At 41.4% G+C, this 12,015-nt stretch overlaps 1 protein-coding gene and 1 long non-coding RNA gene across 2 annotated transcripts; both read right to left on the bottom strand.

Moving 5' to 3' along the window:
• Nucleotides 1-1,207: 1,207 nt before the first annotated feature.
• On the bottom strand, nucleotides 1,208-11,747 carry lbh (LBH regulator of WNT signaling pathway). Its single transcript, XM_007576397.2, has 3 exons — nucleotides 11,505-11,747; nucleotides 6,638-6,740; nucleotides 1,208-2,908 (listed from the first exon to the last, which is right to left on the bottom strand). The coding sequence occupies exons 1-3, from the start codon at nucleotides 11,531-11,533 to the stop codon at nucleotides 2,693-2,695; spliced, it is 348 nt and encodes a 115-aa protein (XP_007576459.1). The 5' UTR covers nucleotides 11,534-11,747; the 3' UTR covers nucleotides 1,208-2,692.
• On the bottom strand, nucleotides 3,334-6,631 carry LOC107833477 (uncharacterized). The gene is made up of 2 exons (XR_001659221.1): nucleotides 5,273-6,631; nucleotides 3,334-5,206 (listed from the first exon to the last, which is right to left on the bottom strand). It is a non-coding gene; the product is annotated as an uncharacterized LOC107833477 (long non-coding RNA).
• Nucleotides 11,748-12,015: the final 268 nt, after the last annotated feature.

Here is a 12,015-nt window from a genome sequence, read left to right as displayed (position 1 = left end):
AAGATCAGGTGAGATTCCTGGTCGATCAATACCAAGGTCATTAACCGGGGCGTTAATACCTTTCACAGTGTGGGCAGCTGCCAAGGCCTGCTGGAAAACCAATTAAGACCCTTCAGGAATGGGCTAACACAATGAATGTAACATTTGTAGCCCATTTGTCCTGAATGTGTCTTCGTGTTGTGACTCTTGAATCGCAAGCCTCTCGATGCTGTCATTTTTATTTATTTTTTGCTCCTTAGTTTTTCCTTCTACTTAAATTTTCAATGGATTCACAATAAACAGCCAGCTTTTTTTTTGTCTTAGATTTTCTGGCTTACCCCGAGGAAAGGATAGTTTTCAGGAAACGGTCTGCTGAAGTTTCAGAATCCTAACTTTTTTAGCCAGTTTTTTACGCAACATTTTTTCTGAGATACTTAACTTTTACTTCCCAGTACTCCTGAGCTAATGAATATGAAGATGGATTACAATGTTGTGGAATTTAGCAAGAAGAAACAATCAACTTAAGTGACTTCAAACATTAACCATTTAGTTAGATTAAGTGTCCAACAGGGAACAGAAAAAAAAAGCGTATGCATCTTTATGCATAGCAGAAACATCTGGCCTCAACTGTAACAGGTTGAACTTTAGCATCCTTGTATTTGAATCTTTCACAATGCACCTGTGACAGACCAGAGTTGTTGCTTCCACAAGCTCAATGCATATTTGTTTCAAGGATAACCCCTCTTGAGATGTATCCAGTACTGTTAATCTTAGTGTACCTGCAAAAGCTTTCAAGAGGGTTTAAAGTGTTCCCCCCCGCCCCCCCAGACTGCTTAAGCTTCCCTTCGTCAAACAGCTACCGGAGCTTAATGTAAAACTGAAAGCGGTTCCGAGTTCAGGAATGAGTTTTTGCTGCAAGTAGGAGAAAGACTGTGTGCGCAAGCCGAAGACAGGAAGTAGCATGTGGCTGCTCTCGCTTCTATATATATACACACACACATACATATACACACACTTGATGCATCTGTTTTCATAGAGGGAGAGAGACGTGAAAGATGCCAAGCAGGAAGCAAGACTGCTTTTCTCCAACCATTGCAGGTAAGGTGAGTGGGGGTAAAGCTGAGTGCGTGGGGGTTTACAAGAGGAAAATTACACGGCACTACTGGAAACTGCTTCGAATGCAGAGGATTACCCAGTTTCAGAAAAAAGACCAAAGACGACTCAAAAGTGTATAGGAAATTCAATTTCTTTATTTACAATCTCTAGAATAATTAACGAGAAAAGTGGTCTAAATACAAAAAGAAAAAAAAAAAAAAAAGAAAAGAAAAACACCAAGGATAAGATGGCGGCTAATCTCCCTGAGCTTACAAAAACAACGTGGGGACCTGTAGGAGACGTGACATGACAAAGATGTTCTGTATACAGCCCTAATGCCACTCACATGAGAAAGATTGAAGAGACGCACATTAGTCATGCTTCCACAACAGTAACATCAAACTCTCCACAAAAAAAAAAGAGATCTTTTCCTCTAACCTTGTTTGAACTGCAAACTTATGACTCCTGGAAAACAAGTCATTTGTAAATTATAGAGCCACACACACACACATACACACACACAGACAGAAACTTCCAAACACCTTCTGGTAAATAGTCATAACGGTGAATGAAGAGTACTGCTTCAGGTATTGCCAAATTTTGATGTGAATCAGAACCATATGGAATCAAAAAGTATGGCTGCTTTTAAAAAAGAGGAAGACTAGAAAAGATGGTAAAGTCATCACACCACCAAGCATCTGTTTGGCTTACTAAGAACATGTATTTGCACATCCTTCATTGGCTCTGTACATTGATCTATCAAACTCCTCCATGAACATTTTTTGCTTCGTCATCCAAGCTTTGCTTCTTGGAGGCCAATATGACAGATTTAATAGCATAACTCTGGTTTCAGTGCACATCAAGCCTGCAAAGCAAATCAGTTACACCTTTCATCTTTCGATTTTCTTTCATTTGCCAACAAATAAGTTTACACAAGTAAATCCTGTGCAGAAAAAAAAAAAACAAACCAACTAACTTTTTTTTTTTTCACAATATATCCACTTCTCAAAGACAACCAACATTCACATCGAGGACACAGATCTATAGACAGCAGTGGCAATAATATCATAGCAATAATAATAATAATAATAATAAAAACAGTGCACTGTACAATAACTTCCCACAGGTACCACAATTGCTCTGCACACAGGTATAAAGACTCTGGGGTCATGATGCCGGCCATTTGGGAGTCAGAGCAGCAGGGTCTCTTGTAGAGGAAGGGCTTCTTCACAAAGCACTAAGCTGCTGCTGCTGCTGCTGCTGCTGCTGCTCTTGAGCAGGGCATCAGCTTCGACTTGACACGTGCTGATGGACGCGCTAGGAAGTAGGCGAGGGATGGAGACTTTGTCCACCATTTTGGTGACATTTCCACACAGAATGAAGGTTATTCTGTGTACTAAGCAGTGAGATTTTTTTTTTTTTCTCATTTTATTTTTTTGTTTTAGTTTTGACGGATGTGCGCGTTTGTCATGGCTAAAGGGATAGCATCACGAGACACCGGGCGTGTCAGTTGAATGTGCTGGAGTGCTCCAGTGAAGTGTGACCAGTGTGTGTGAAAAAAAATACTGTCCCTCAGAACCAAAGAGCAAAGTGAACATGGTGCTGACCCGCCCAGCCTCTAGTGCTGGGAATTCTGTGCTGGCTGTCCATTTTGCATGCCGCAGTCGTTTTGCTCCTCTTCGTCCTCTTCTTCCTCCTCGCTGACGAGAAACTCCTCCGGAGGCCAGCGAAGCTCTCCGCTCTCCACCTCTCCTTCCGTTGGCTCGACCACGATGGACGGGAGGCGATCTTTAAGCTTACAGCAGCGGTCGAAATCCGAGGGGTCCGGAAATATCTGGGAAGGAAAGACGGGGAGCATTAATCGCTTATCAGAGGGAGTTTGCGCAGAGTTTACATCTGGTATTTAGAAATACGAGTCGGTTCTACTTCAGCTACAAGACCGTCGCTTAAGAGACGGTGTGCATTTTCGATCAGCACTTTCATGGCAAAACTAGCAGCTGTAGAGGGCTAAATAACTGAGAGCTGACTAAGCATCTGATGAGAACCGATTACACATTTGTACCTGCTCTTGCTCATCCCACATTCCTTAAGGTAATGTAATCTTGCTTTCCTCATACTTGAGCAATTTGTTTTTGCATGCATGAATAAGTCAGTCAGTGCCATGCAACCTCAGCGTGAAAGGTCTCCACATTGGTAAATAGCCCAGAGTACATTTGTGCAACACAGAATGTCTTTTTTTTTTTTTTTTTACATCAAAGACAATGAAGGCTAAAAAGTAGAGATGGAGAAATTAGCTGGACTGGAAACTCAAATCAGATTTTTATTTAAAACCAGTAAATGCACCATAATTAAGTGTTACCAGGGTCAGGTGGTGCAAACATAATTCAGTGCTTAAGTGGTTACTGAAGGAAACCATTTTCAGTATGAATTGGACGCTTGAAGACTAGAACCAGAGCCACTTACAATTAATCTGAATTAGCATTGTGAATGGACAGCCAACATGACCCGATGTCTTCTTTTCCAAGGGAAAACCTACATGAAAACTATAGATTTAGAACCTACTCAACAAAATTTTCTATATTCACCTCCATCTGCTGTACGTGAAATGATTACGACTCCAGTAAATCTCATCAACTTGCAGAAGGTCGCTCACAGGCACTCTTTTCATCAGAGGGTCATAATGAGTTATACATAAAGAGTCGACTGGCCCCAAAAAGGAATCGGAACCAAAACCATTCCGATTAGAAGGGGGAATAAAATTAAAGCATGCAAGATTCTTGACGGGAAGAAAAAAGTGAAAGCTGGTAACAAATCTGATTGTTGCATCTCAACAGAAGTTTAATAAACATTTTTTTTTTTTAACTGAAGGACTTTCTATCTTCTAAAGTTAGTAAGCTAAATGGAAAAGCTTGAAGCTGAAATGAAGTGCATAAGAATTGGTTTGACAGACTATATAATCCTCTGTTCAACCTCCAAGTTTCTCAGGAACAGGAGAAATAGCTCTGGGGAGGGGACGGCCTGCCACTCCTGGTCCAAGAACAGCAGTTTTCTTTCTTTTTTTTTTTTGCTGTTTGGATAAAGTAGATTAATATTTTTAGACCTGCATATTTCACTCCAAGTCACAGGGGTTGAGTTTGAGGAAAGGGGTTAGATGAGAGGGGGGAGCTGGGAGTGGGGTTAGGGGGGAGGGGGACAATGTCGCTGTCTGGGCACAGAGCCGAGTGGAAAGAAAGCATTCTGAGAGCCAGAGTGAGACAAGAGATAAAGAGATCCAGCTGTGTCCGACTCTTCCTGAATTCCTTAAGAAACTGGGAGCAAAAACAAACGGAAAGCTATAAATATGCTCAACAATTTAGCTCTTCTCAGGTAATTTAAGGCTGCATATTCTTATCAGCAGCACTCTAGGTTACCAAACAAGTTCACAGCAAGCTGTAATTATACATGGAGTCGAGCCTCGATGTGTAAATTAAGGGAATATCTGCTTTTTTTTTTTTTTTTTGTCCTGCATCGTCGACGCTTGATGTGCGTCAGCTGCAGAGAGTCGGTCGGGACGGTGACTGACTTTGCCTTTGGTTGAGTTAGCCAACGCATAAAAGACGGCTTCTTTTCCAAGGGAAGGAGCTGGGGCATCTGAATCATGCTGCTGCCTTTTGAGAGGATAACTCCAGCGCCGATTTTCATCAAATTTAATTTCCTCTTGAAGGACCACGGGCGACACTGACTTTAATAAACTTGTGCAAGAGCATCTGGAATATCATCATGCTCATGTCATTCAAGTCATTGTCAGATTAAGGAAATGACTAGTGAAACCAAGCCTGCTTTAAAGAGAGCTTCTCTAAGGAAAGCCTGAGACACTGGGCAAATGGCCGAGATGGTAAATTCACATTGGAGAAGGCAGAGAAGAGGCAAACTGGTGCTCCTTTTCTGCTGGCCTCTTCTCCTTCCGTTCCGCTCAGACTCACAGCTGGGGTGTAAACTAAAGAGTCATAGGAAGCGAGGCTCTTCCTCTGGGTCAGTCTACATCCTTTCTGCACACATCTTGAGCATGCAGCTGCTTACAGTTTTTAAAAGTCTGAATCAACAGCTCTAAATGTTGAATTATCATGTGCGATCTCCTTAAAATGTCAGCCACCTTTCCAAAAATCTGGAACTTGTCTCCAGCCACGCACTTGCACTAAATATGACTTTACTGCGCCACTGCAATGTAACGCTTGTATGAGGTTTTCACCATTTAAAGCTTTATAAATAGTTTTGCTACTGATGCGCTGTACTTGCCACGCCTTGCTTAAAACAAGTTTCAATAAGTGACCGTTTCATTCTCCTTTGTCTTCAAGATTTAAACATTTAAACACTAAGCAGCTTGGCGTTTAGTTAAAAAAAAAAAAAAAATAAAATAAAATCAGTGATTGTTTTTAAAATCCAAACAAACAAAAATCTGATTTTTATGAAGTCAATGAAAGCACCATGCCCAAAGGAAACTAGGTTGTGCCAACAAAATCACTCTTCCATGCAGAAGTTGCTGCTGCAGCAAAGCAGCCATTTTAAACCATGATGATAGTATATAAATAAAATGTTTAAGAAGTTACTCATAAGAAAACCCATTTACTTCAGATACGTGAAATGTTCTCCTTCACGCAGCAACAGAAAATTGTACCTGACAGGCGTCACGTACGGTCATATTCTATGCAACTTTTGGGTTACAAAAGTGAGCCGTTTTGCCACCTGAGGTCAAATAGTATTTGCCTTAGGAATATTTCAAACTCGTAAAAGGTTGTAGTGAATTCAGCAGGTAACAGAAGGCTAAATATTTGAGTAAAGCTCATGCATATGCATGAAGCGTTTGTCATTTACATGAATTACTTCTAGACACGATTGGCGCGAGTAGCGTTACAAGCTAAAGCCAGTTTGAAATGTCAACTCCCTTAGTTTTAAATTAGTAAAAGCTCAAATTTTAAAGCATTTGCCCAGATTGTGTCGCGCTTGCTCTGCTCCTCATGCAAATAGTCACTGATCATGACTAGAGAGAAGAGAGACCTGTATCGGCTAAAATTAGCATTGGTCATTAGACGACCCCATCGAGCAGACAGCAAGACAAAGACACAGGTAGCAGCTTGTCAGGACCACCTGATGGCTGCTTCCATTATGAGCGGACCTCTGGCGTTTTTCCATTTTCTCTGCAGGATTCAATTTGTGACTAATGTTATGTCTGCTTTCCCTCCCCAGACCAAAACAAAAATGCAAACAAATAACCAAAATAAAGAAGATATTCCTACTGTTGTGACTGTTGCCAGTCTGTCCTCCTTTATGCCATTTTGTGTAAACTAATGCACATAATACAAATGATTAAAAAAAAAAAAACAAAACAAACATTTCATAAACCTTGACACATATTCTCTCTGGTGATAAATCACAATTCAGTTGTTGCTCTCTCGGCATTTCTAATGTCAATCCTGCTCATGATAATGACTGGATGAATTCAAACTGGAATTTATTTCAAGCTCAAAACGCATAGGAGAGGCATTTAGGGAGGAAGTGCCGTCTGGTTTGCATGTGTGAGTATTACCTGGAAGGAGAGTCTGTCCTTGCTTGGGCTGAGCCTCATGTCCTCCATGGGGGTGTTGCTCATCATCACCTCAGTCATATCTGGGACGGGCACAAACACTGGGCTGCAGGGGGCGAAAAATGAGATTTAGTGAGTGTACGTTTGTGCGAAAGAGATGAAAAGACTCGGGAGTTATCCGACTGTCAACCAGACACAGAGGCAGAATACACATTAACAGCTTTCAATGCTGAAGTTTCAATTTTGTTCTGAGTCATAGAAAGATAAATAAAAAAAAAAATAAAACTAAAAAATTGGGCTTACACATAATGCCATAAAATAATTGGGCCCAAACCTTTAAGTGCATTCACTTCCCTGTGTATGCTTCTACCGTTTTGTTTATTCTCTGCGCAACTTGACCACAACACACCAAGACATCCAGCCCCTGATTGGCTGTTCTAATGCACTGCAAAGCTGCAGCGCTCGTCATGCCATATGCAAAAGGTAGCCGTTTCTAAATACAGAAAGACGTGCTCTTGCTCTTGCGACTTGGAACAGTCATTGTGAGAGTGTGCTGGGGGCGTGCTGCGGTGTTTGAATTAGGAGGAACCTCATGCGCTCAAGGCTTGGACAAACTTTCTATTTCAAAATACAGTTTTTTTTGTTTTTTTTCCTAAAACTCATGCCTAGAGCTTTCTAGTGTTTTATGATAAAAGTAGAAAAAAAAAGATACTTTAAGACCAGACTTGAGCCCTGAGACAAGATGCTGAGTGGCCTTCTCACGGTCTCTATTTAAAGCCTGGTGGTCAGTCAGTGGCCACAGGGTTGTGGTTTGTGTGTCTAAGGCTACTTGGGCCAAAGTAAATGGAACCTGACAAGATGCTTGCATGTATGCAAACATAATAGTATTTCAGGGGACTTCTTTGGTACAGGATGCGTGGGCTTGACTTGACCTAATTTTTTTTTTTTTTACAATATCGAAACTGGTGAAGATAAAATTTTAAAACCTAAAATACGTTTGTGCAATATCTGAGCTTTACTCGCTTTACTTGTGACTCAAAGTTGGAGACAAGTTTTGTAAAGTTTTCGATAAAACAAAAATAAAATGAAGCTCCAGTAAAAAGAAAAAACAAAACAAAAAAAAACGTTTTCATACTGATGTCAATTAACAAGTTGTGCCTAGGAAGTAACCTTCTGACGCATAATTTCGTACAGGTCATAAATAAGGTGTTGCTGTGACCAACGGCTTATTCACACGCCTATGGAGGCAAGCCGTCTTTAGGGAGCGCGTCCTGCTCCAATTTTTTTTTTTTTTACAAAAGGTCATATTGAGCAGGAGTGGTACTTCCCAAACAGGAAGAGCATCAGGTGGAGCGTGAAAGTATGTTCGTTTATAGAAGCATACTCTCTGCATACATGGTTAAATATAAACAAATACTGAAAAATATTGCACACACCTCTGGAAGAATAACACCAAAACCAAACTTTTGTAGAGTCGTCGACTAGGAATGCACTTCGACTACTGTCTGACAACTGTCGAATGCAGGAAGACTTGCTCTGTAGAAACATTAGCTTTTATTATTTTTTTTTAAAGAGTTGACGTGGCGAGTGTCTTTCACCTCAAGCGACAAACGAGAAAGCCATGCATGTCTAGTTCCAGCCATAACTACCGAGTGAAGTTATGCTGTAGCTATATCATTTATGAGCAGCTCCTTTAAAAGTGTTTTTGACATTGGAAATATGGCTCTTTGCCCAGGACACTTCTGTGTCAGAGGCCACAGAAGTGCTAAGGACTGACAGGGGAGATGGATTCTGGATTCATCTGTCAGTTTCACTCCAAACTGGCTATCTGTGCTTGTTTGCATACGCAACTCAGTGTTGTGCAAACCTTAAGTGCCATTAGCAAATATAGCTCAATACTATGATTGTGTAGGCTTGCTTTAGTTGGTGTACGATTCTAGATTTCTCTTTAGCCAAATTAAAATCCTCATTACATCTTTTTTTTATTTTAAAGAACTTAGCAGAATCGGTTTGTGTATAATTGAGTTAATTTTATGTATAAATCTGTCAGTCACCCATCAAGTTTATTTTCTTCAGTACAAATCAAACTTATATTCTGTGGTGCAGTCAGTAATCAAGAGCATAAATTAACACACCGTCATCCAGATCAGGGTGAATCATGTGACATGATTCACTCAATTTCAGGAGATCAATAAACCCTGAAGCAAAGGCAGGTTCAGTTTTTCCATCTTTTTTTTTTTTCTACAACAGGTTGCAATGCGGCTGGGAAATGCTAAAAGCAAAAAATGCTTCCGACTGATTTTCTGCAAGTAATTGTTTCAGCACAGGCCAGATCAACAGGCTGAAACAATAGAAGGATATCCAAAAATAAAAGACCGCAGCTTTGTAGACTTATGAAGTTGGGGGAGGGGTGTGGGGGTGAATTGTAGATGTCTTTGAATTCAAATTGGTCCCCAAGTGACGGACATGCAAGGGAGGAGGACAAAGGGATGAACACTGACAGCAAGGACCTGAGGAGACAACGACGAGAGGGGAAGGGAGGGAGAGAAGAGAAAGAAAGATAAACACTCCGGCCTTGCCAGTCATATTTCTGGTCTTGGATTGTATAAACATCCTGCTCGGCTAAGAATAACAGAACATCGGCCAATAAAACATAAAGGGGGCACAATGAGGAAGAAGTGGGAGTGCACGAGCGAAGAGTCGACCTGGGAAGAAACAAAATGCTGTCGTGTCGTTTCAAGCATCAAGAAACGAAGGACGTGTCCCAAAGAGGGACACTAAATACGAGAACACATTAGGAGCCGTCAGCGTCCTCAGCAGGCAGTTAAATGCAGTTCAGCAACAAACTACACCACATGTTGTTCTATATTGTAGAACCACATTTGAATTCAAATTCAAAGATGCTTTATTGACCCCAAAGGGAAATTAAATGTTGTAACTCAATTCAAATTCTTTATTGTACATAGTGATGGCAGCAAAGATCTCTCGTAGCAGTCTGTATCACAGCGAATTTGAAAAGGCCTCTGACACAGATCCCACTATCCACTGGATCTGCTTAACAGGCTGGTGGGGTAGATGGCAGTAAGTCTTTGCATTTTGATTCAATCGATCCTGCTGGCCTCCACTGAGTACATGTTCAGTCTTGTGGTTGCATCCTATCGGACGCAAAAAGTTAAACAGTAAAGAGGGGATATTCATCCAATGACTGCATTATTCTACATTTTATGCCCTTTGTCCATAAAAACAGCTCTTGGCTGATAATGTTCTGAATTTTGGGATGTCACTGTAGTAAAACTGAGCTAAAATATGTAAAAAAAAACAAAAAAAAAACTTTAATTTTCCAGATCATCTAAAATTTTAAGCATTTTTTCAAAGTTAGAAAAATAAATAACATAAAAATGAGGAGGAAGTGAGTGGACACATGTCGCATTGTAATCCCATTCCCGAAACAACTCTTGAAACCTTTCACAGACCGTCTATTTTGGTCATACTTTTTGAAATACTCCTCATGTCCTAATCACAGTTTTCCTCCAACATCTTGAGTAAAAAACAAGACCCAGGCGGCTCTGTGGCACCTTGTTTGTTTGTAATGGAGCTCGTCCCCCGAGCAGTCTCAGCACCAATCTCCCTACAAGTGAGGAATTTGAATCCTGCATCGCTGACATCGTTTCCTCCTCAGCCACCCGGTGGTTCTCGCTACTATGATTATAAATCTTGACTTGTGTGGCAGCATGGGCAAAGCTGCTGACATTCCAGGGCCGCATTGTACTTTACACTGACAACGTTTCATTGCTTGGCAGGTACAGCTGGGAGAGACCCTCACCCTTTTCTTCAACCACCACGTTTTCCACTGTTTTAAAACAGAGAGGATCGGACATTCGTCAGAAACATGTTGCCTTGTGTCAATCATGAATTTGGGGGTTAGACCAAACTATTGAGAAAAAAATCTTCCCATCTACCCAGAAAACGTGTTCAGGCTAGGCAACCAGAACTCAAGTAAACCACCCAAACATCCCAGGTATGCTACTCAGATTAAATGCTCCTGCTATTGGGGAATGGAGCTTTCACAGAGATAAAATGACAAGACAAGCATGTGCCAAGTGCAAGCAAGCAAAGATTGGAAAAAAAGAGTGAGTGTGGTTACAGTAAAGAGCTAGATTCTCGACTTCCTGATAGAGACAGGCAGAAGCCTACTGAGGTTTTAATGGTGCTTGCAAAATGATTTCAAAGCAACTTGCACATCCTCCTGACAGGAGGGGGGGAGGGATGTTCAAGAGCACAGAAATCAACTTTCCTGCAACAAAAAATGGTGTTAATGAACACTCTGCCTCCGGATTTCAATGCACCTGCAGCTACTTGAAGACAAAGGGCGAAACAGGAAAGGCAAGGTGAACTTTTGTGCACAAAATACAACGAAATGTCAAAAACTAAACGAATGTGACGTCTCTGAAAAGGCACCTATGGGATCGACTTTAATCAAGCTGGCAAATAGCTGAAAAGTTTAGAGGATGGTTGAGGCGTTGTGTGTGTGTGTGTGTGGGGGGGAGTGTAATACTTTAATTTGTTTACACCTTGATCCGTGTTGCCCTGAAATTTTCCAAGTTCAGGGGCAACACCCCGCAGAAAATCTCAAAGGAAACAAGAGTGGGTGTAGAGCAACAAAGGTGGCGGATTCAGAGGGAAATCACCAAACAAAGTCAACCTCAAGCACCTCTTTCGTCGTTTCCCCCGACCAGTGCAATGTTTCATATCCGAGTAGTTTCACTTATTCAAATACAAGAACTACAGAGTGGCATAAAAAAATTATAATAAAAAAAAGCCCAGACGAGCGAGACAAACAGGTGCCATTAGAAGAGGTGCGAGTACTTACCAGTATATCTGCGGTGAAAATACAGACATGAATTCACACCTGCTGTCGGTTCAGTGAAATCTGATTAATTCTCTCCAAACTATTTTTACTTTTTTGAGTAAATGACTCAAAAAATGACTCTCCGGCAAAAAAAAAAAAGAACAAAAAAGCGAAAGTAACTGTGCAGCGAGTCGGACGGCCTGAACAACGACCACGGTTCCGTCAATTGATGCGTCTGATCGGAGAAACCAGCTGTGTTCAGTATTTATCCGAGAGGCGGTGCGCTCGGTCAGCCGGAGACACACCTCCCCTCCCCACAAGCCCCAAAATCCTCAATGGCAGCTCATTAACAGCGTCGGCCAATCAGAGCGCTTGTGACTCACCCCCCTTCCCCCCCTCCAATCCTCAGGTCCCCGCCCTCGGCCCTGATGACGTAAGCAGTGACACAGCCTGCTCATTGGGAATGGAAGGCAAGAAGCTGCAACGTGCAATTGATTTGTAGTCTCCAAGGCAACAAAATGAAAGTCTTACC

The sequence above is a fragment of the Poecilia formosa genome, unplaced genomic scaffold (genome assembly GCF_000485575.1).
Source record: "Poecilia formosa unplaced genomic scaffold, Poecilia_formosa-5.1.2 Scaffold8, whole genome shotgun sequence".
Classification (NCBI taxonomy): domain Eukaryota; kingdom Metazoa; phylum Chordata; class Actinopteri; order Cyprinodontiformes; family Poeciliidae; genus Poecilia; species Poecilia formosa.
The sequence above is the reverse complement of the archived record's forward strand: the minus strand, read 5'-3'. Positions and strand labels throughout refer to the sequence as shown.